General features: G+C 38.3%; 1 protein-coding gene across 1 annotated transcript; it reads right to left on the minus strand.

Moving 5' to 3' along the window:
• Positions 1-2445: 2445 nt before the first annotated feature.
• Positions 2446-10642, minus strand: LOC136247948 (uncharacterized). The gene is made up of 5 exons (XM_066039769.1): positions 10636-10642; positions 7653-7808; positions 7390-7569; positions 6660-6986; positions 2446-6614 (listed from the first exon to the last, which is right to left on the minus strand). The coding sequence occupies exons 1-5, from the start codon at positions 10640-10642 to the stop codon at positions 2446-2448; spliced, it is 4839 nt and encodes a 1612-aa protein (XP_065895841.1).
• Between the last annotated feature and the right edge of the window lie 14123 nt (positions 10643-24765).

A 24765-nucleotide genomic window follows, 5' to 3' on the forward strand; every position in this document is an offset into this window, starting at 1 on the left:
TGACTCTAACCGGCCAACTACCGCTCATATTTTAGGTGGGTGCCCAATAGCACTATCCCAACAAAGGTACACCTATAGACATAATCAAGTACTGTTCACTTTAATTTCTCAGTTAATTACTCTCTTTTCTGATTGCCAGATGGTCAGTGTCTATGCGGACCTGCAGGGACATCGTTTTAATGACTCTCCTCCTGAAACCATCCCCTCCAATGTCTTAGTCACTCCTTACAGACCCGATGTTGTCATCTATAACAGACACTCTGCATCGATGGGCATTATAGAGCTTACATGTCCATTGGACTCAATACATCATTTGGAGTCTGCACACAACCGCAAGCTTTATAAACCTGAGTATGTACAGCTTTTGGCTGAATTGGATCGTTTGAAGATTCCTCACTGCTACAGAACTGTGGAAGTCAGTGTTTTGGGCCATTTTCAACCTAGTTCTATTGCTGCAATTAAGGATGTGATAAATTTTACCCAGCAAGTATCCCTATTTTCCAAGGGAAGTGCTAGAAATCTTTTGTTCAAGATGGCCAGTGCCTCAATTTCTGCTTCACAGAGAATATTTTATGGTAGGAACTCTAAAGAATGGACAATCAACCCGGACTGTTTTTAATCTGTATATAATTTAAGCTGTAACTTTAGTTTTGTACTTAAATATAATTTTTTTTTTTTCCCCTTGCCATGCCCACTGTTGGTCAGACATGTGGTCGCATGTTGTCCGAGGACACATAACACATAATTTGTTTGTAATCATGCATGTTTTCTCATCAATTATTAGTGATGGTTCTCTCTCTATGTGGGCGGGAATCAGTAGAAATCAACCTGGAAATCAGAGATCACTGTAGAAATCTGGAAATCTCGTACGCTCTTTCCGAAGTGTCGGAACCTCGCCCTCTGTACAAAAGTGCCCACACTATTGGCCGCTGTTTCTGCTTTGACGTCATTGCGGATAAGCTCCGTATGTATTTTAATATATTAGGGCACGTGAATCCTTTGTAATTAAATGGCATTGTAGCTGTTCCTCAAGAAATAAGTTTATGAATACTTGGCTTGCTTTTTCATGAAAGGTTTGGTTGCAAAGCTGTAACATTGTACACTTATACGCCGCCCACACAATTAATTTCCTAATCAATAAACTTACAAGAAAACTACATCAAATCAAGAAATTAGTAATCCACAATGATGTTTATCATATTTAGCTGTTATACAATAAATATTTTAAAACTTGATTGAATTGAGATCAATGATATTAATTTTTAATAGCTAACTATGTATCACAACGGCGAAATTTCTGTAATAAACTTGTCTAGGCTTCAAAGCTTAGTATCGGTATTGGTAATTTGGTAGATAATTTCAGTACAAACACTCATATCAGAAGTATCGGTAAAAAGTGGTATCGGTCCATCTTTAATTTTAATGGGCATGGAATCTGCAGTAAGTTGATTGGAAAACGTATGCTGTACCGTGAATGTTTCTGTAAGGCTCCTTATGAGTAAATTTTATTGTCCTTGCCACGGATTCAACAGTAGTTGTGTCGTGACGACGGACTGGAGGTTCGATAACTGGTAAGAACCACTCGTACCAGCGTGATTGATCGGATAATAAAGGACACGCTACAACACACACAGCAACAATTGATACACGTGATCATACACTATATTAAGAACACTCTAATTAAAGTTACATTCTATTAAATGTCTCAGTCGTTCACTGCATTCTCCGGGGGCGGGCCAAGTGCTCCATTCCACTTCTTCATTCTCTGGAGTGCTCTTGCAGCAGCAGCTCTCATTGCACGCACACGAACTGTTTCAGTAGCAGCTGTACTCTGTTGGGATTCAGTACTAGTACTAGACTGATCAGCTTCTTCTGGAGTAGCTTCACTGTGCACCTCCAATGGGAATAACTTGGCAACAGGTCACGTTGTCTTGTGGTTATTTGTTCTGATGTGTGCAGCACGTACTTAACCATCATTCCCCTTGATAAGGTCTTCCACTACAGCTAATCTCCAATGAAGTCTTGACTTGTTATCCTCATGAACTATCACAACATCTCCTGTTCTAATCAGTTGTTTACTGCTTCGTTTTGATGTCTTGTAAAATTCTCTCAAGGAAGTCAAGTATTCTCTCTTCCAAAGTGATGAAAAGTGTTCCATTAACTGTGCGAGCTTGTTCACTCTGTTCCTAAGGTCTGTACCATACACAAACGTCGGGTCAGTCAGTTCTTCTGGGTCATTGAGGGGATGAGGAACTTGTTGAATCCTTCTGCCATATAGCAAGTGAGAGGGTGTCAACGGCTGAGGATCTTGTAGATCAGAGTTCACATAGGTAAGGGGTCTGTCATTAAGCATACTCTCAATCTCTATCACTACAGTTTGTAGCTGATCAAGAGAGATGAATGTTCTACCAAGAGTCTTTCTGATGGCCTGCTTTGTCAACCCTATCAACCGCTCCCAAAATTCCCCATACCACGGAGCACGTTTTGGTATGAATTGCCAATCAACACCTGATGTCCCAATGCTTCTTTGATGACATCAGACTCGAACAATATCTTCAATTCCTCCGCGGCGGCAAGATAAGTGGAAGCGTTATCTGAGAGCATGACTGAAGGAATAGATCTGCGACTGGCAAATCGTCGAAAGGCTAACAGAAATGTTTCTGAGGATAGATCTGTCACAATCTCCAAATGAATTGCCCTAGTGCTTGCGCACGTGAAAAGGCAGATGTATGCTTTCTGCTCACCATTGGACTCCTTGACGTAGAGTGCCCCAGTGAAGTCCACCCCTGTGACAGCAAATGGTCTTGGTTCTCCAACACGTATCTTGGGTAATGGTGGTGGATCAGGAGTTCTATACGCTTTTCCCGATGTCTTGGCACATGTGACACATCTTCTAAGGACACTTCTTACTCGCTGTCTGATAGAGGGGATCCAATAAACTTCTCGTAAGGCGGTTACAGTGATAGCTACACCCCCATGGTGGAGCTTCCTATGAGTGTCTTCAATGATTAGATCTGTCAAGCGGTGCTTGGAAGGTAGTGGCACGGGAAATTTAGTAGCATCACTGACCGGAGAATTGTGGATTCTGCCACTGCATCTCAGGAGTTGTTTCTCATCCAAGTACAGTCTAAGTTGCCTGACAAGGTTGGGGCATGAATTCTGCTTCTTCCGCAAATAATTCAATTCAAGTCGATAGCTGGAAGTCTGACTACTGGATATCCATTCCTTCATGGCAGCATTCCGTTCAACTGCACTTAGTGGTCCAATTACTCGTGGCTGTTGTGTATGAGCATTGTGAACATACCTAAGGACGTATGCAGTGACAGCTACTAACTTATCAATAGTGCTAAAACGAGTAATGTCAATGACAGTATGGATACCTGTAACATCTTCACTGGTCTGAGTAGCTGGTGGTGTGCTTCCATGTTCATCTTCCTCTTCAGCTAACTGTAGAAAAGCGTTGGTTGGAGTCCACTGTGGCCAGTCCTGACTACATTGTAGCCAGCTGGGTCCGTGTAGCCATAGCTGCGATGAGAAAAGCTGTTCAGCAGAGATCCCTCTCGTCAACAAATCAGCAGGATTATCACTAGATGGTACATATGACCATGAGTTGGCTGGAAAGGCTCTAACAATCTCTGCTACACGGTGTGAGATAAAAGGTTTGGGGTTATGCTGCTTATACATCCAGTGGAGAGCAATCTGGCTGTCAGTCCACAGGTGGATATGGTTGGATTGATCATTAGACTGGAAATGAAGTGAAGATACAACAAATTGCACTAATCTAGTAGCCATGACAGCTGCCATCAGTTCTAGCTTAGGAAGAGTGATGGTCTTGATTGGCGCAACTCGACTCTTAGACATGACTAATGATGTCTCTTGGTTTCGACAAATGTAAACTACAGCACCGTAGGCTTTAGTGCTGGCATCAGCGAAGGCATACAGGTGGAAAGTTGACGTGTCTGATGTTGAGAAATATGTTCTTGGAACTGTAAATTGTGACAGTTTCATCAGATCTGGTAGAATGGTGAGCCAAGTGTCAGTAATCTCTTTGGGAAGAGGTTCTTCCCATGTCAGCTTAGTCTGCCATACTTGCTGAAGCAAAATTTTGGCTCTGACAGTCACAGGTGTTACCCATCCTAGCGGATCGTATATCTGTGAGGAGGTCTGTAGGACATCTCTCTTTGTGATAAAGGAAGTGTTAGTGGGTGGAAGTTGCTTTGGAGCAAGTGATACAGTGTCTGTAATTGTATTCCACTGAAGACCTAGAAGCCCCACAGTTGGCTTAGGGTCACTGGTTTTCTCTCTTGCTGTGACTGCCTGGAGCTGATGACTGTTAGATGACCATGACCGGAGGTTGAAGTTTGCTTGACTCATTAGTTCACGAGAGTGTTTGTAGTAAGTTAGTAACTCTTCTTCTGTGTTGCAGCCAGATAAGATGTTGTCAACGTAAATATTGTCTTTCATGTCAAGTGCAACAGGTGAGGCAACCTTACTGAGGTGTAGATCAAGTACTGCAGCGAGCATAAATGGTGAACTGGATGATCCAAAGGGAACAACAGCAAAGCGATATGTGAGGAAGGAATCATCTGTACTTGATGGCCAAATAAATCTTGTGAAATTCCTATCATCTGAATGTAACTGGACATGAAGAAAAGCCTTTTCAATGTCGGTTGAAAGGGCAAAGGCATGGCTGCGAAAACGTAACAATATAGAACACAAGTTGTTTAGAAATGGAGGTGTTACTGTCAGGCAATCATTGAGACTGGTGGAGTTTCCATTTCCCCGGCAGCTACAGTCATACACGATTCGTATGGGTGTAGTGACAGAATCCTTCTTGACTGGTCGGTGAGGTAGATAGTGTGTGTTCTCAGTAGCGTCATGGTAACTCACTGTTTCGATGAAGCCTCTCTGTTGTTGGTCTTTGATGATGTTATCATAGATGGACAAGAGTTCTGGTGTTTGCTTGAGCTTGTTAACTAAGGCGATTGTTCTTTTCTTACAGATGTTAAAATTAGAAGGTAGATAGGGTTTGCCTTCCTTCCATGGGAATCTTGCTATGTAGACACCCTCAGGAGTTTGAGTGATTGCGGACTGCTGATAGGTACGGAGAAAGGATAAATCGGTAGATGTTGTATGAGCATTTGTCCCAATGGATTCAAAAGACCAAAACTTCTCTAGGTTGGGTTCTTCAGGTGTCACTGAGGATGTTATCTGTAGTAAAATAGAAGCTGCTGACTGTGAGAGACAATGTGGTAACGGTCCTGATAGTAGATAGCAGAGCTTTGACTCCTGAGCTGTGGGCCCATCTCCTCTGATTATGGTGTCCTGAACAAACTTCCAGTAGTAGTCAGTTCCAATTAATAATGAAATGGTGAAGTTATTGTTGGATGTGACTGGATGGGCCAGCTTGAGTCCTTGCAGATGTGGCATTGTGCTAACAGAAAGTGGGACAACGTTCTGAATTGGCGCAGCAATTGTTGGTATGACAAGTACTGATATTGGGATCAGTTCTCCACTCAAAGTCTGTATCTCTACTGTCACAACACCAAGCTTCTGGTGAGTTCTAGATGCATTGCCAAACGAAGCCAAAGAAATGTATGCTGTGGAGGTCAGTGATGTGCCCAATTCATTAACCATCTCTCTGGATATGAATGAACGCTGAGCACCCTCATCAAAAAGAATGTTTGCACTAGTCTTGGTGTGTCCAGCAATGATAGGAGCTACTGCAGTCTTGAGAAGGCATGTAGTAACTGACTTGGGTGTGACACAAGGTGAGATTGGAGTGAGAAGCCCTGCAACATCTGCTGAAGAAGTTTGTGGTTTACTATCAGTCACATTATCAGGTAATGATTCAGTAGATGGTGGTTTACTGTTGCACAATGTGGTGTGATGCTTCTTCTTGCATTTTTTACATCTAAACCTGGACTGACATTGTGACACCTTGTGGTGTGCCAAACAGTTGAAACAGAGGTTATCTCTCTTGACAATATTTACACATTTCTGATGATCAATTACACTTTCACAGGAATGTGAAGAATGTGGCCCCTTGCAGAATGCACATACTGGTGCTTTCTTCTTACTAGAAGTTGTGGAATGATTGTCTCTGGCTCCAACTTGAAAGGCCGCTGTAGTAGACGTCTTGGAAGCTGCATTGTATGAATCATGTAGTCCACATTCGAGAACTTGGATCTCCTTCTGAAGAGCTGCCATTAAATCCGTAAGAATCCATTGTGTATTTGAATGTTCTCTTGCTAGATTCCGTCTCACTTCAGGAGTAAGTTTACCCATGATAATAGGTACTAGCAGGTCACCATAAGAGTGTTCAGCCTTGCCTAGTGAAGACAGTCCACGAATGTGACTTTCTATGGAGTCATAAAACATGCGCAAGCTTGCCAAGCTGTTAGTAGGAGAAGCCATACTCATGAGAGATTTCATGTGGGCATCAATTAACTTGTGGGTTTGGCCAAAACGATCTTGAAGGAGAGAAATTGAGTGTCTATAATTCAGTTCTGAAAGAGGAAGACCCTCAATTGCTCTAGCAGCATCTCCCTGTAATTGAGCCTTGAGGTAGCTGAACTTCTGTATTCCGCTTAAACTAGGGTTGGAATGGATTGCTGCAAAGAATGAGTCCCAGAAGGCTTACCATGTGAGAGGGTCACCCGAAAATGTCGGTAAGGAAAGTTTAGGTAAACGGCTAGTGGCAAACTGTTGGGTGCTGTGATAGTTGGTGGCTGGCAAACTATAACTGTTGGCTACTGGTAAACTGTAGCTGTTGGCCAATGGAAACTGTTGAATGGTGGCAGACTGTTTGTAACCCACTGATGCTGGAAATGTTCCCAAATGATTCATTGATGAGGTGTACAGACTACCGACATTAGGCACTGATAACTTCACTGGCCTTTGCTGTATACTAGGAGCGTATGTGTATGAAGCGGCTGATATCAACGGTGGTGGGTGTAAGTGCATTAGAGGCGGTAATGATGTGCCTGAATGTGAAAAAACTGTGTTTGTCAATGGGGCTGATGACATAGTATGGTCTGCAATTGTTGTAGCTACACTGTCTAACTGTGATACACTTGCACTAACATGGACTGTACTGGAATATGTCTGGCTAGTATTTAATTGTAGATCACTTATACTTGTGAGTTCACTCACGTGTTGATGACTATCCAAGTGATCACTGTTCTGTTGTGATTCCGCTGCAAGTTGGGGACTTGGTGAGACTTCATGACTGACTGATGGTGAATCTCTGCTTGGCTGTTTTGCACTATTTTTCAACTCAATGAACCTTTTAGCTCTGGCAATCTTTTCTGAGATTTCATCATGTAGCTCTTCTGCCTCTAACACTGCTGATTCTAATTCAGTTGCATCCTTCGATAATTCTAATACGAACATCAATTTTTGTGATCTTCTCCAATTTCTTGGTGAGTTGCTCAATAGCGTTGCTCAATGACGTTGTTGTGTAATCGTCGCTAACCAGTTCGTCGATCTTGTTGAACAGTCGAGTCATGTGTCCCTTGTACCCACTCCGTGAAGCTTGTAACCGAGTCTGCTCCTCCATTGATCCCGCTAAACAATAACAACAGTAACAGTTCTAATAGTAGACGTGGCTTGCCTTAGAGGGTACCGTTAAAAATAAATTGCCACGGTACCACGACTTCTGCGGCTGAGGTTAGAACGAAGGGAAGAGCAGCAGACACAGTACTCCTGGCTAACAGCACCAACAATGTCGTGACGACGGACTGGAGGTTCGATAACTGGTAAGAACCACTCGTACCAGCGTGATTGATCGGATAATAAAGGACATGCTACAACACACAGAGCAACAATTGATACACGTGATCATATACTATATTAAGAACACTCTAATTAAAGTTACATTCTATTAAAGGTCTCAGTCGTTCACTACATTACTACAAGTTGAACCACACTATTCTTTTTTCTCAGTTTGGCTGATCCGGCGTCACTACGAATAGTTTTCCAGTCCACGGAATGTTTACAGCACAGGAAGAAAAATTTCAACAATTCTGCAATCGACTGTACCTGTTTTTATAGCGTATTTCTTATTACGTAACGCATTACATAATAATTATGTTGCATAAGTAACGCGTTACCCCCACACTGTGTATACTATATAAACATGTATAGATATTGTTGCATCTGACTCGTTGACAGCTACAATACAATATCTATTAGCAATGACCCACTGAGCTGCATTTAGTGGAGAGCGGTATTCTTATTGATTAGTGTTATTTTGTTTTATGTGTTGTTAATACATGTTCTATTAATGTAAACTTGAATATCTTTTAGCAGTATGTTTCAACTTTTGATACAGGTCTACCAACAATACAGGAAAGGGTATTAATATTCATTGAAGCACTAGATTTAGGAGTAAAACAAGTTAGGCAACCTTCTACTACAAAACCACCTCTCACTACAAAGAAACCTGCACTTCCTACCACAAGGAGACCAACTACTATAAGACAGCCTTCACCTTCTACTACAAGGCGACCTCCTCCACCCCCTACCACAAAGCTACCTCCTCCATCCCCTACCACAAAGCGACCTCCTCCACCCCCTACCACAAAGCGACCTCCTCCACCCCCTACCACAAAGCAACCCCCTCCACCCCCTATTACATGGCAACCTTTTACATGGAGGCTACCTCCTTCAACACCCAGTCAACCACCTATTATTAATAACAATCGAAATATTTCAGTTTTGTCTAATATAAATAATGGTTTAACTATTCATACTAATCGAAATGGCAAGCGACAATTGCAAAGATGTCCAACGGGAGTCCACAGGATATGCAGAAACACAAGTATGTAGCTATACATACAGTAATAATAGTTCACCAACATGAATAGAATAGCGATTTAAGATACACTGTACATTCAGAAATATGATTGATTATTATAACTTCACAGTACTGCATACAAGTATAGAATAACAGATGTACAATTAATAAAATCATGATACAAAATTGCCACAGGAGTCATACAAAATGGTCATATATCCGAATTTACAGTGTATAATAGTACTGTAGATGTATAGTAGTGACCACAAAGGAGTAGGCATGGCCCACGAAATAACATCACACAAAAACCAGCCTCAGTTTTCCCAGACAACCATGAGGCACTATTGGTTGGTTAGGTTAAACCAAGCCCAAACAAGCTTTCAGATTGACCCGAAACACTTTCAACAAGTTGCTACAGAATTTAAAAAAAATTTTATTCAATGGAATTTTCTAGTGACTGACTGATTGACTGATGCCTTCAAACAAGTGTAACTTGATAATGGCTAAGGCTATGGGCTTGATTTTTCACTGTTCAATGTTGCTTAGACCCGAGAGGTGGCTTTTGGCATACCGCTGTACGTATACAATGTATTCTTCATGGCTCCTCCTTTGTGGTGCCATTCATCTTCGCTGACAGTGAAAGGTGTCGATTTGGCAGTAGCACATGATGGCTTCCCTTCAAGATTGAAATTGCCCGTATTTTTCATAGTGGTAATTATGATTGTAGAGGTGCTTTTCAAACAGTTCTTGATTCGTACTGCTGTGTAACAGGTTGAACATAGCCTACAGCGAAGCATAATAGATACTTCACTTTTCAGAAGATAATTAATATAATTGGGGCGCATGGCATTATTGCGTAGTTTTCAGACAATAATATTATTATTGATATAGCTGGGACATGCGGTGCCATTTCAGATGCGGTATGCATGAGTTCACCAGTCATAATAAAATTATTTACAAAACATTTAACAAATACACGAAAAAAAATTGGAATTTTCAGCTAGAGCAGGGACCATAGCACATCAATAAAAGTACTGAAACAAGTTGGAGAATATAGTCCTTCATATTAAATCACAGTAAAACAATTAGAAGTGTTATATCATGTGCTCAAGGTTCCATAACGGAAATGCACAGTAGGGATATAACACTTCTTATTGTTTTACTGTGATTTAATATCATGGACTATATATTCCAACTTGTTTCAGTACTTTTTATCAATGTGCTATGGTCCCTACTCTAGCTGAAAATTCCAATTTTTTTGTGTACTTGTAATAGTACTGTAGATTATACTTTTGCTGCAATGAAGGCATGTTAGAAATAATGTCTTAGCAGCCAAGCTAAATTAAATAAATTCACTGCTAAAATTAGGGTTAGGAGCAATGTTACAGTAGGGACAAGGTAATTATTACCTGTATTGTGTGTGTGTGTTTGTGTGTGTGTGTGTGTGTGTGTGTGTGTGTGTGTGTGTGTGTGTGTGTGTGTGTGTGTGTGTGTGTGTGTGTGTTAGCTTTCACAGGTACTGCAGTGCAATAATGCTAGCGGGGAGAATACAAATTGTCAGCTATTCAAACTATGTTGTAATGTATGATGACTTGCTATTTGAAACATTAATTTTCATACAAGTTAAAGGCAAATGGCTATTGTGCATAGCTAATAATTAGTGTTTATACAGTTCAGCAAACCTTATTTGCTTTTGCAACAGTAATATTACCTTCGGGGAATTTAGGCTTAAAGCAATTTTGGCAAATATAGCTATACCTCTACAGCTGATGCGTGTTGCAATGAATGATTTCACCATACAGTGTTAGTGTTATCAAAATCAAGACTGTACATACCAGACATTCTAGAGATAGCTACTGTATAATATGCACCCCTAAATTTCCTCCACTTTACAAAACAGCTGATCCTTTAATTTTCTCACATACAGTAATTAAAATTTTATTTTCATTTCTTCTCATTAGCTACAAATTGAATGTACACACTAATGACTCCAATGAACTATAATCTTATGGCATGAGTGTGTTTGTGTGCACTGAATCATCACTTGAAATTTGATCATCAATGTAATTATAGCAAACTTCAAGTTCAAATTCAGCATGTAACTGGATTTGATTCTACAGTTTGCTAAGACTTTAAAACACAGGAAATGTGCTTATCATCTACTTGGCCAGCATGCCAAAAGGTGGAGTTACTTATGGTACCTTCATGCAGGGTAACATGCTTTGTACTGGATCACATTTTAAAAGTACTTAGCAAATACATTTTTGTGGGTGATGGCATTGCTACTATTAAATCCTCTGTTACAAACTGCACTGCATGCATGCAATTTCACTCTAAAAAAAACAAAGTGTGCTAGTGTGCCCTATGACACCAAAGTGTGCTGTTTTGGTGTCACAGGGCACACTTTATTTTTTAGAGTATGAAGTTGAATTATAATAATCCAATTGCAAACAAAGTTTACAACAATACTGTGTGAAGAATGAATATAATTTAACTACTAATTTGATATCTGTCCCCCTTCATAGCAATAAATAGATCAAGACCCTCACTCCTTCATTTTTACAACTTAACTACAGGCTGTATTATTGTACTTTTTTCATGGCAGGAGGACGTAGAGACATTTCTAGTTTGTTTAAGGAATTCCAAACATACAAAGATCATGCAGTGTTAGACAATGCTATAGTACCAAAACCATTTAACTTTAATGAGCATTTATCTGCAATTCGTAAGCATCAACACAGAAGAAGAAGAATGACCACATGCAATGATCGATACCTCTTATTTATGCTTGACACTTCTGGGAGCGTTGGGAAACAAGCATTTGAATATATGGTTAAAAACCTATCTAGTCTTGTTCCATTGTTTTGTAGGAATACTAAGATAGCAGCAATAACATTTGGAGATGAAATATACCATGAATTTTGTTTTAACTGCAAAGTAAATCATGGTGATGTTGAAATTGCACAAGCTGTAGCATCCATACCTTATCATGGTGGATGGACTCACACAGGAAGAGCGGTAAAATGTGCTTGTGATGAAATACTCACTATTCCTTGTGGCTTACCAGCTAGAGATGAATATCAGAGGTGTCCAGCTCCAATTGATGTTATTATCATAACTGATGGAAAATTTAATGGTCCACTGGATGTGTGTAAAGAGGCAAAATGTCTCCATGAACAATCCTTCTATGATGTCAATACATTTACCATTGGAGTAGGAAACTATGATAAAGGTGAATTAGACTGTATTACTGATAAAGATGATTTGAATGTCGATCATGTTTTCTTCATGGAAGATCTTGATGAACTTAATATGTTCATTACAAATGTTACCATCTTCCTGAGTAATCCAATAAATCCAGATGCTCCAAATGATCAACAGGTTTTTCCAACATGTTTTGATGTGGGGAGTGCATGGAATTTAACAGATATCAACATGCCTCACAAGAAAGAGAACTAGTTTTACTAACCATGCCAATACATGCAATAAATTGAACTTTTCATACACTAGGATCATCGCACCATTCTTTTCAACACTTAGGTGTACAACACATTAATGTACAGTGCATACAGTGTAGGGCGATTGTTGTAGTAGTCAAGTGTACAGTACTACACAACTGTATAAATGTTTTCAAGTTGTATGCACTAAATTTGTTGTACAATGTAGAATCATGCGTGCAAAGTTTGTTGGTTAAGACTATTACTGAGTTTAAATGTGTGATAGTGAAACGGTAGATAACAGTAACAGTACGTAGATAATAGGTAACAGTGGGTTACAGTAGGTAGCAGTGGATAACAGTAGGTAATGGTGGGTAACAGTAGGCAACAGTAGTAGGTAATGGTGGATTACAGTAGGTAACAGTGGGTAACTGCGTTGTAACAGTAGGTAACAGTAGGCAGCAGTGGGTAACATTAGGTAACTAAACTTCCAATGTGGAGCCTTCATAGAGAAAATCACAATAATTATACAGAAATGTATGTGGCTGCTTGGTATTCTTAACTTTAATTTCCTTGTCTTTAAATCATCTCAAGATCAAAATACTTAAATAAAGCAGTCACAATTTTAATAATATAATAATACAGTACGATTATACCCATATTAGGGTCACAACTCACAAATGGTTGGCCTTTTCCTGCCATTGCCAAAAATATCACTACAAAACCAGCTTTACAGCACCTACATGAGTATCGATTAGGTATAAAATTTGAATGCTTCCAGTAAGTTACTACAAAATTGATAGAATTTTTCTTTAGTGGAATTGTCTACTGACTGACTAACTGATTGATTGATGCCTTCAGACAAGTCTACCTTAACAACAGTACTACGGGTTTGCTTTTTCACTGTTGAATGTTGCTTCATCCCACCTGACAGTGCATAAGTGCACACATACCCCTATATAGTGAACATTAAACCCTAACTTGGCACACCGAGGTAGGATATGTGGTCTGTCATAGGGTTGTCTGCCACACCAAGTGAATGGTCACAGGATGTCTCAAGGAAATTTCATATTACCAGTCCCTGCATACACACCATTCAACCTCAGCTACTGAAAATATCAAAATTCCTGTAGAAGAGGACACAGCAACTTTCCAGCACAGCAAGACTGCATGCTGTAGGAAACACCATATCTTTTGTTACCCAATCCATACCATTTGGTTTATTCTACAGGAAATGTCATATGTCCTATAACCTATGCTTTATAGTAGGACACTGCAACTTGCCAACATAGCAAGAATGTTGTAGGAAATATCATATACTAACTCTGATATACAGGCCATGCATGGCAACTTTTCAGCACAGCAAGAGTATTGTAGGAAACACTGTATTCTTTGTTATACAGGCCATACCATTTGGTTAATTCTACAGGAAACACCATATTCTTTGTTATACAGGCCATACCATTTGGTTTATTCTAATGAATAGGGGTCAGGAAATTATGCCTGCATAATTTTGAGCATAAGGCCACTCCAAGTCATACCTTAGTTTCTGGTCACTCCCTAGCCAACAAAAGGATGCGTGTGGGCAGATGATCAGGACTATAGACTCTTACATATACACCAGTATTGTATACTATGATGACACATTGTAACTATTTGTGCAATTTAGCAAATTCATGTTAATTTTATTTTTTGTCAAGCTCAACAAGCAGCATAAGTAGTTATGCTTCTGCAAAAATACACTAGGAAAATTGTTGATGGATCATGGCTATAATTATAGCTACACTGCTTTAAAACAACTGAACACAACAATGTATAGCTAAGCACTATAAGAAACGTCTTGCCCGTCTAGCTTTCCAAGTGAAATGCCTTAATAGCTAACTATGTCAGGAAAGTATTTCTATGATTTATTAAGTAATTTGTTCAAATGATCCAAAATGAAATCACACATCAGAAACCTTTCTCTGATTCAAATGTGAAGTCTTAGTGATTCCAGCCTTCTATTCATGGAAACCTTGAGAAAAGTAACTGTCAAAGTTTTGAGTCATTGAGTGCTCCAGGCTAATGTTTTTCAGTGATCATGTGGGAAATATGATGTTTTAACTAAGGGCTTCTACAGGTGCTTGCCAATCTTGGACCATACAATTCTATATATCATAGTCATGGAAAAGGTGAAGTTTGAGCTCACCAAATGTTACCAGCTTTCCGTACCAGTGTTCAGTGATAAGGAAGTCAAAATTTAGAAGAGTCACTAGGCTGATCATTAGAGGACCACATTTGAATTTATACTGTTAGGAAATTTAAAGCTATGGCCTATCTGATACTATTAATTTTAATGCTACTCAAATTATTTGGTTACTGGTAAAGAGGTATTAATAGCAGCTATTAGTATTTTAAAAATTGTTAATTTAAAAATAAAGTAGGGTTCTACGTAATAAAAAGTAGTGAAACAAGAGATGAATGATGGTGTTATAGCATAGCTCAGTGGGAAGTTCCTACTTTGGCATTGAACAAAATAATAATAGCTAATGTGTCAAAGTAGGGACTTTCCCACTGAGCTATGCTGTAACACCTTCATTCATCTCTTGTTTCACTACTTTTTATTGCATAGATCCCTACTTCATTTTTAAATTAACAATTTGTAAAATACTAGTTTGTTTAGTTTTTTTGCTGTGGCACAGTTAGCTACAATATACCTTATATTAGTCCACTTGTATTTTCCACATCTGTAGGTATGGGAAAGGCAGATATGAAGATAAACAGCAGGGAAGATTTTTAACCTATTCTGTGTTGTCTGTTGATGGACTGCTGTATCAAAAACATTACCATCATGCTTGGCAGACAAATGAGACAAGAACTAATCAGAGACAGCTCATTACGTGCATGCTCATCTTTCATTTGCTTTGGTCTGTGCAGCTAGCCTTTGTTTGCACGGAGCAAGATCACCATTAATTTGTAGGTTTCTTTGTAGTTTTGCAGATATACTGTAGGTATATACTATAAATTTCCTAATATTCTGCCAACTTACTAAAAAAGCAGGCTATTTACTTCACAAACAAGTATAAGAGAAAAATTAGGAATTGTATATTAGAGTACGGACAATGTATATAGTGCTGCAATAAAAAGTACTGAAACAAGCTGGATCAGAGTAGTACGTAATGTCCAAATACTGTAAAACAATAAGAAGTGCATGAATATCCTTACTGTGCATTGTGTGTAGCACAGTAGGGATATTCACTTCTCAGTGCTTGGGGACATTTCGTACTACTCCTATCCAGCTTGTTTCAGTACTTTTTATTGCAGCACTGATCCAGCTTGTTTGTTTCAATACTTTTTTATAACACTGTACACTGTCCCTGCTGTAATATAAAATCTAATCCAAAACAGCCTAGCTGTAAAAAAAGTGTGCGGCCCTGAGAAAGGCTATGGTGAAAAAAGATGTGAAATCCAAGGTGGCGGCCAAGAAATGGCTGTGATGGTAGGTTAATGGTAAAAATTTTAATAACGACAATTCAGGTGAATTTTGCGGCACAAAAATTCACCTGAATTGTTGTTATTAAAATTTGTACCATTAACCTACCATCACAGCCATTTCTTGGCCGCCACCTTGGATTTCACATCTTTTTTCACCATAGCCTTTCTGAGGGCCACACACTTTTTTTACAGCTTGGCTGTTTTGGATTAGATTTCATTTCTTTTTGTATTTGTATACCCCAAAGCCGGCCTATGGCCAGCTTTGGGACTTTTTTAACCTATGTTTTTTTCTTTACTACAGGAAGAAGAAAAGATGAAGTAGATGTACTTTAAATATTTTATCAGTAAATGTACAAATTATATATATGTGACCGGATTTGCGAAAAGGGGTCTTCCACACACATCCAATTTACGAACTTTGGCAGTTCATAATGTCAGATAGGAAAATAGTATTGCCTTGAAATTTGGACAGTGATGAGTAACAACATAGGTTAATATATGAACAAAATTTCAGGTTAGTATCTTCTTTGAGCGAAAGGTATGGTCATTCAAGTTCATAGAATTGGATGTGTGTGGAAGACCCTTTTTCGTAAATCCGGTCACATATAATACATATGTGACCGGATTTGCGAAAAGGGGCCTTCCACACATCCAATTTGTCAACTTTGACAATTGATTACTTCAGATTGGAAAGAACTATTGCCTTGAAAGTTGGGCAGTGGTGATTTCTTTGTAGCTGAACTCTCTACATGATGGTTTCTTTGTAGCTCAACTCTCTACAAGGTAATTTCTTCTAGCTGATCTCTCTACAGGGAGATTTGTTTGTAGCTGAACTCTCTACAGGTGATTTGTTTGAAGCTGAACTGATGGTTTCTTTGTAGCTGAACCCTCTACAAGGTAATTTCTTCTAGCTGATCTCTCTACAGGGAGATTTGTTTGTAGCTGAACTATCTACAAGGTAACTTCTTCTAGCTGATCTCTCTACAGGATGATTTGTTCGTAGCTGAATTCTGTACAGGTGATTTGTTTGCAGCTGAGCTCTTTACAGAATGGTTTCTTTGTAGCTGAACTCTCTAAAAGGTAACTTCTTATAACTGATCTTTCTACAGGGCAATTTGTTTCTGGCAGAATTTTCTACAGGGTGATTTCTTTGAATCTGAACTCTCTACATGGTGGTTTCTTTGTAGCTGAACTCTCTACAAGGTAACTTCTTCTAGCTGATCTCTCTACAGGGTGATTTGTTTGTAGCTGAACTCTCTACAAGGTAACTTCTTCTAGCTTATCTCTCTACAGGGTGATTTGTTTGTAGCTGAACGATCTACAAGGTAACTTCTTCTAGCTGATCTCTCTACAGGATGGTTTCTTTGTAGCTAGACTCTCTAAAAGGTAACTTCTTATAACTGATCTTTCTACAGGGCAATTTGTTTCTGGCAGAATTTTCTACAGGGTGATTTCTTTGCAGCTGAACGATCTACAAGGTAACTTCTTCTAGCTGATCTCTCTACAGGGTGGTTTCTTTGTAGCTGAACTCTCTAAAAGGTAACTTCTTCTAACTGATCTTTCTACAGGGCAATTTGTTTGTGGCTGCATTTTCTACAGGGTGATTTCTTTGCAGCTGAACTCTCTACATGGTGGTTTCTTTGTAGTTGAACTCTCTACAAGGTAATTTCTTCTAGCTGATCTCTCTACAGGGAGATCTGTTTGTAGCTGAACTATCTACAAGGTAACTTCTTCTAACTGATCTTTCTACAGGGCAATTTGCTTGTGGCAGAATTTTATACAGGGTGATTTCTTTGCAGCTGAACTCTCTACTTGGTGGTTTCTTTGTAGCTGAACTCTCTACAAAGTAATTTCTTCTAGCTGATCTCTCTACAGGGTGATTTGTTTGTAGCTGAATTCTGTACAGGTGATTTGTTTGCAGCTGAGCTCTTTACAGAATGGTTTCTTTGTAGCTGAACTCTCTACAAGGTAACTTCTTCTAACTGATCTTTCTACAGGGCAATTTGTTCGTGGCAGAATTTTATACAGGGTGATTTCTTTGCAGCTGAACTCTCTACATGGTGGTTTCTTTATAGCTGAACTCTCTACAAGGTAACTTCTTCTAGCTGATCTCTCTACAGGGTGATTTGTTTGTAGCTGAACAATCTACAAGGTAACTTCTTCTAGCTGATCTCTCTACAGGGTGATTTGTTTGTAGCTGAATTCTGTGCAGGTGATTTGTTTGCAGCTGAGCTCTAAACAGAATGGTTTCTTTGTAGCTGAACTCTCTATAAGGTAACTTCTTCTAGCTGATGTCTCTACAAGGTGACTAGTTTGTAGCTGAACTCTCTACATGGTGGCTTCTTTGTAACTGAACTTTCTACAAGGTGACTTCTTCTAGCTGATCTTTCAACAGGGTGATTTGTTTGTAGCTGAACTCTCTACATGATGGTTTCTTTGTAGCTGAACTCTCTACAAGTAAACTTCTTCTAGCTGATCTCTCTACATGGTGATTTGCTTGTAGCTGAACTATCTACAAGATAACTTCTTCTAGCTGATCTCTCTACATGGTGATTTGTTTGTAGCTGAATGCTGTATAGGTGATTTGTTTGCCGCTGAGCTCTTTAAATAATGGTTTCTTTGTAGCTGAACTCTCTCAAGGTAACTTCTTCTAGCTGATGTCTTTACAGGGTCACTAGTTTGTAGCTGAATTCTCTACATGGTGGTTTCTTTGTAACTGAAGTCTCTACAAGGTAACTTTTTCTAGCTCATCTTTCTACAGGGTGATTTATTTGTAGCTGAATTCTGTACAGGTGATTTGTTTGCAGCTGAGCTCTTTAAAGAATGGTTTCTTTGTAGCTGAACTCTCTACAAGGTAACTTCTTCTAGCTGATGTCTCTACAAAGTCACTAGTTTGTAGCTGAGCTCTCTACATGGTGGTTTCTTTGTAACTGAACTCTCTACAAGGTGACCTCTTCTAGCTGATCTTTCTACAGGGTGATTTGTTTGAAGCTGAACTCTCTACATGATGGTGTCTTTGTAGCTGAACTCTCTGCAGGATAATTTCTTCTATTGATCTCTCCACAGGGCGATTTTTTTGTAGCTGAACTCTCTACATGGTGGTTTCTTTGTAGCTGAACTCTACAAGGTGATTTTTTCTAGCTGAACTATCCCTTTCCATAGTTGCATGAACTCCCTACAAGGTAACTTCTTCTAGCTGATCTCTTTACAGGGTGACTTGTGTGTAGCTGATCTCTATACAGGTTTCTTGTTTCTAGCTGATCTCTTGAATTCTCTTCAGGGTGACTGCTCTATTAGGCTGAATGCTCTATTAGAGTATCTCGATCTCGCACTTGCTGCACCAAGTTGGATTTCGTGTTACAACTCCGTGGCTTTAAGTCTGATTCTTCTACACCATTGATGAGCCTTTCTAAGATGATTACTCCATCTGTACAACGATTTTCAAAGCATTACCCCAAGCGGTTTATCTGGTAGGCGTGGCAAGCAGTCGTTTTTTTTATTAGCTAATCTCGATTGCGTAATTGTTACACACTGTTGGTTTTTTCGTTGTATCTTCCTGTTTTTTAGCTCGATTTCTTTCAAACCACAAAGGGTTTGAGGTTCAATAGTTAACCTATTCACCCACCGATTTTTAGCTTCTTCCCATGCGCGGTTTACCCTGTAGGCGTGACAACATATTGGTGTTATTTTTCGTGAATAATCGCTCATAACTCTTTGCCTGTTTATCGTATTCCAGCCAAAGTTGGTACCGAGATGCGCCTTTATACCCCCTTCTGTGTGCCAAATTTCAAGGCAATCGGATATGGCGTTCGAGTTTTATAGCAGTTTTTGTAAGTGTGCGACAAGAAAAAGAAAAATAAGAAGAAAAAAAAAACGAAGAAACTGAGCCAATTTTTGAAGTCGCATATCTCGGGAACGCGAGAAGCGATTTCGCTCAAATTTGGAATGTGGAGTGCTGCAGTTGGAGGGCATGTCCACAGCAAAGATCGTCTTGTTTTATCAAGGAAGCACAGAGCTACGGAGGTGCGAAAATTGCGTTTTCTTTCTTCCTGTCAATATACTCACGGGTGTTACGCGCCGGCTTCTTGGGCCGAACGACACACTACCGTGTGTCTTGATTCCCAGTTTTTTCTTATACTTGTAATTATATATTTGATTAAAAAGTTTAGCATTGTTAGCAGGTTTATAAAAGTACTGTCAAATACTGTTTAGTAAGAACTATCATTAAGTACGGTAGTACTTAATGGTAGGGATCGTCAAGGTTCACGATTTCCCGCCAAAAAATTACGCACCAAAAGCAGACTTGCAAAACCATCTCGGCTATTCAGCAGTATTGTATTACAAAAGTGAAGCACGATTCCGCCTTCAAAACGGCACGAAATGCATCCTATGAGTTTCCACGAATTTTAAAAAAAATTCTATCTGATCGAATTTTCTAGTGACTGACTCCCTAACTGATGCCTTCAGCCAGGCCTAGCGGGAAGATGGCAACAGCTACAGTCCTACTTCTTGCATGAAAACGGCTCGCTTTGCCTATAGATTAAACCTTTCCTACACCGATAGAAATACAATCCTTGCGCTAGGGTCTTACCTTTCATCGTTCTTTAATGTCGCCATCGTCCTGGATTCACTACAGGTAGTGTTAATAACTCCACAAAATGGCTTCAATGTACGGCGCCGCCCGTTTCAATAAGAGTGCTCGCTAAATAGAGTAATCATAACCTTTGCGGTAAAATATTCGAATAAACGTGGTTGAAAGTTCGAAGTTAATTTTGAGCAGGAAGAGCGAGCTGTTCACAATCGGGAAGCTTTGTACGTGTAAGTGAATATATTTAGCGACTTATATCTTTTGTTTCTGGCAAAGTTAACCGGCAAAATTAATATTGCTTGCGTTTGTAAACGCATTTCTTTGCTGTAAACAACGTATCTACCTCAAGTATTTGAGCGATATTAGAAATAATTCGTAGCAAAATAGCGTTAGCTAAGGGTATTGTGGTTATTATTGCTTTGTGTGTTTTCTCTGAGGCAATATTGGGTGCGGCAATGCCTTCGAAGGAAGCGGCGCGGAAGAGTAGAAAGAAGGAGAATAACAGGGCTTACTATGAAGCTCATAGAGAGTCTATACTCTCAGAGAGAAGGGACAAGTACAGCAGTGAATGCCGATCACAGCGTCATGCTAATGAGTACTACAAAAATGTAACAGCGTCGTGTGTGAAATCAGCTGAAGCCACCAAAACATCATTTAACAAAGATTTGGCAAAGTCTCGCATTGAGTCAGCGGAAAGGCAAAGGGAATACTACCATCAAGACTTGGAAAAGTCTCGCACTGAAGTTGCAAAAAAGAAAATGGAACACTACCATCAAGACTTGGAAAAGTCTCGTGTGGATTCTGCAGAGAGCACTAAAGAACATTACCGCAAGGATGTTGCCAAATCCCGTGCTGCTACTAGATCCTCAACCAGCAAGTACTACTTTTCTAATATTGAGAAACTGTGCAAAGAATCTAAACACAGGTAATGTTGTCTATAACATAGCTAGCAAACCATGGACATTGAAGAAATAGTAACTTTAGTGTCCTGTGTAATAGAAACTGCATGCACATAAAAGATAAGATTCATGCAATGTTTGTAAAAAGTACACAAACAAGTGGAACAAAAAATTAGGAATTTTCAATATGAGTAGGGATCAAAGTAATAAAAAGTACTGAAACAAGAGATTATCTACCACCTGAAGTCATGCTAGTACACACGTAATCCCTACTTCAGTGCCATTATATCTTAAATCTTGGCAACTGAAGTAGCAATTACATGTGTACTAGCATGACTTCAGGTGGTAGATAATCTCTCTTGTTTCAGTACTTTTTATTACTTTGATCCCTACTCATATTGAAAATTCCTAATTTTTTGTTCCACTTGTTATTATTAGGGGTGAAATGAATATTAAATTTTAGGTATTCAAATATTCTTCAAATTAACGAACGAATTAACGAATTATTCTTTAAGAATTTTCTGTATAAGTAGATGCTTGAAAGGGACAAAATCACTTTGATTACTACTAAAACTTTAAATGTTAAAAAGAAAAGTCCTTTACATGTATTATTATGATGAAAAATTATATTTTAAAATGACAGTTTTCAGTTGTCAAAATGTTTTCAAGGTTAAATGTGTACATTATCCGATTAACGAATATTTAACGAATAACGAATATTTCTTAACTAATCCAACAACTGAATGTGTTACTGTATAATACTCTCAATAGCAGAATGACATATTATATTGAAATACGTCAAGCGATTAGCCAATAGAATTAGTATTACACTTGTTTGTCAAGGTCCCATGACAAAAATCTATAATACTAATTTGATTGGCTAAAATAGTGTGGTGTGTTTATATTAGAAGTAAATGTCCGATTCGACAACTATTGTTACCATAGTGATAGATGTCCCCAAGGTATGACACAATACGGTTGCTTAGCAACGGTTGCTAGGTAACCATTGCTAATGTAAAAGTCATTTTGAGACTATAGCAATGGTTGCCAAGCAATGGTTGCTAAGTGTGATTGGTCTTTTGCAGTGGTTATTTTTTATTTCTGTTGCCTAGTAACAGTTGCTATGGTTGTCGGATTAATTTGTAATGGGACGGATGGCTGTGGTATTCGGGATTAATAGTTCTCACATTGTAAACAGGAAGGAAATAGTGCTCGGCTTTGCCTCGCACTATTTTACTCCTTCCTGTTTACAATGCTCGCACTATTAATCCTGAATACCACAGCCATCCATCCTATTACATATACTAATACGAATATTTCTTAACGAACGAATATTCGTACTATTCGTTTCAGCCTTAATTATTATGATTAAATGCTCTTCTTAAATAAAACTACAATTAGTGCTACATAGTTTGTAGTACTTCTTTGTCTGCACACTTAAATTAAAAATAAATTAGTATTTTTCTAAGTAAACACATCACAGGTGTGACACATATGAATAAAATATTGTTAAGATAATGGATCCGATGACATCGCTGGATGATGAAAGACTATGTACTTTATTTTATTGAGAAGTGAATCATTTGTGACATCATCATGTGCAATAGCTAGAAAAACAATTTGTGTTTAATAGTTATATTTTAAATATAACCACACAATAGCTCATGTGAAGCTAAAGCAATTTTTTTTCTTATTCTGTAGCATGATATATAGTATATAATCCACATAAAATTTTTTTGTCCTCAAGTGTAGTTCAGACACATTTCAATGCTTATGCAAACACTGTGCGTGCTATACTCATTGTGTACTGTGCATTATGAATGTTTGACAACATACTGGATTGACGTTTTCATACAACTGTATAATTATGAGCATAATTGTGAGCAAAATATGTAAATTTTTTGAGCACTGCATCATAGAATAATCGGTTAAATGAAAATAGGCTGGTACTTATTCGTAATCATATTCATGTACTAAAGCCACTAATGTACATTTCTCTCAGAATACTAGCTATAATTAGTATTGCACTTTGTATTACCGCTGTCTGCTTTGTGCACTCACTGATAGACACATAAAAATAAGAAATTATAGACCCTTCTAAGTATACACAATTAATCTGATATCAAATAGTCGTACAAATTTATTGACAGACATGAACATTGCTGCAGCTATTAGTTCCTATACAAGTCTTGAATTTGTACTTTGTAGAGTACTAATATACAGCCTGCATGGATAAATCCCTGTTGCTACATTATTTATTTACCTTTCAATTGTGGTGAGAGTATATATATACAGTGTATGTATAATGTTATACTCAACTATAGTTCATAAATGCAATAGCTATATGCACTGCTATTGTTATTGCATATGTATTATGTCCAGGGTGCAAAATACAGGGTGTACCTACATTATATGGTGCATTAAAGCAATATTATTATATATTTGATGTCATACAGTACTAAAAGAAATACACATTACAAACCAATATGTTATGCAACAGACCATGATACAATGATGTCAAAAATTCCATTATCTATAATTATACTGATAATAGCACATAATAGTTATGAAATATGTACATTGCATGATGCTACCTCAAGTGATGTAATAAATTATATTGTCTTAAAAGCATTACATTGTACTTGAAAAGTACTGTAATGTTTGTAGGCATAAAATACTGTACATAAATGCTACTTATATCTAACAACCTAATACTCATCATAATAGTACTAGCACTGGTACCTGTATATGTATCTAGCAGGCTAAATGATTGTAGTTGCATGTAGCTATATGTGACTGGGCCTGCAAAAGTAGGGCATGTGGGTGCAAACTACACTCCGACACTCAGTGCTGGGATGGAATATTTTTATTCTGTAACTTGTACTTTAAAGCCAAATAAATGTTTACTAAGTGCTAAAAATTTCATTATGAAGCAATAATGGAGTGACACATCAAAATTTGACAAGTAGGCAATTTTTATGTGGCCACATGCCCTGTTATTGCAGGCCCAATCACATATGTGCAGTGAAGCATTTATGAAAAGATGTATAATTTATTTAAATCTATATACATACTATGCACAATTTGGCATTGATACTTTTAGATAAGATAATAGTACAGTAGCTTTCACCTGGATAAATACAGTATTTCCAGATAAATACATTCACTAAAGCAACAATAATAGGTGCACATGATAACATAATTTGTAAAAATAAGAACATTCTCAATAATAATATTCATGCACTACGGTATGGTGGTATACCACACTTCATGACAGTGAAGTTTCTTATTGAATCAGGACCAATCCCCAATCCCTACATAATGTTTTATATTAATTTTTTCTTGCATGGATTCACCTTTTATTGTAATACATGTGACTCATCATCACACATTTAAAATATCAATAATTATAGTGCAGCAACATTCAAGCTAGCTCCACGTCAAAAAGAGGTCAACATCAATAATATCTAGCACTAAAATGTGATATTATGAGAGCAACCAATAATGGCTCATATTATTATTATATATGAAATATTGTTTTTCGTGCATCTTTTATACTAGCATACT

Source organism: Dysidea avara, chromosome 1, assembly GCF_963678975.1.
Source record: "Dysidea avara chromosome 1, odDysAvar1.4, whole genome shotgun sequence".
NCBI classification, from domain to species: Eukaryota; Metazoa; Porifera; class Demospongiae; order Dictyoceratida; family Dysideidae; genus Dysidea; species Dysidea avara.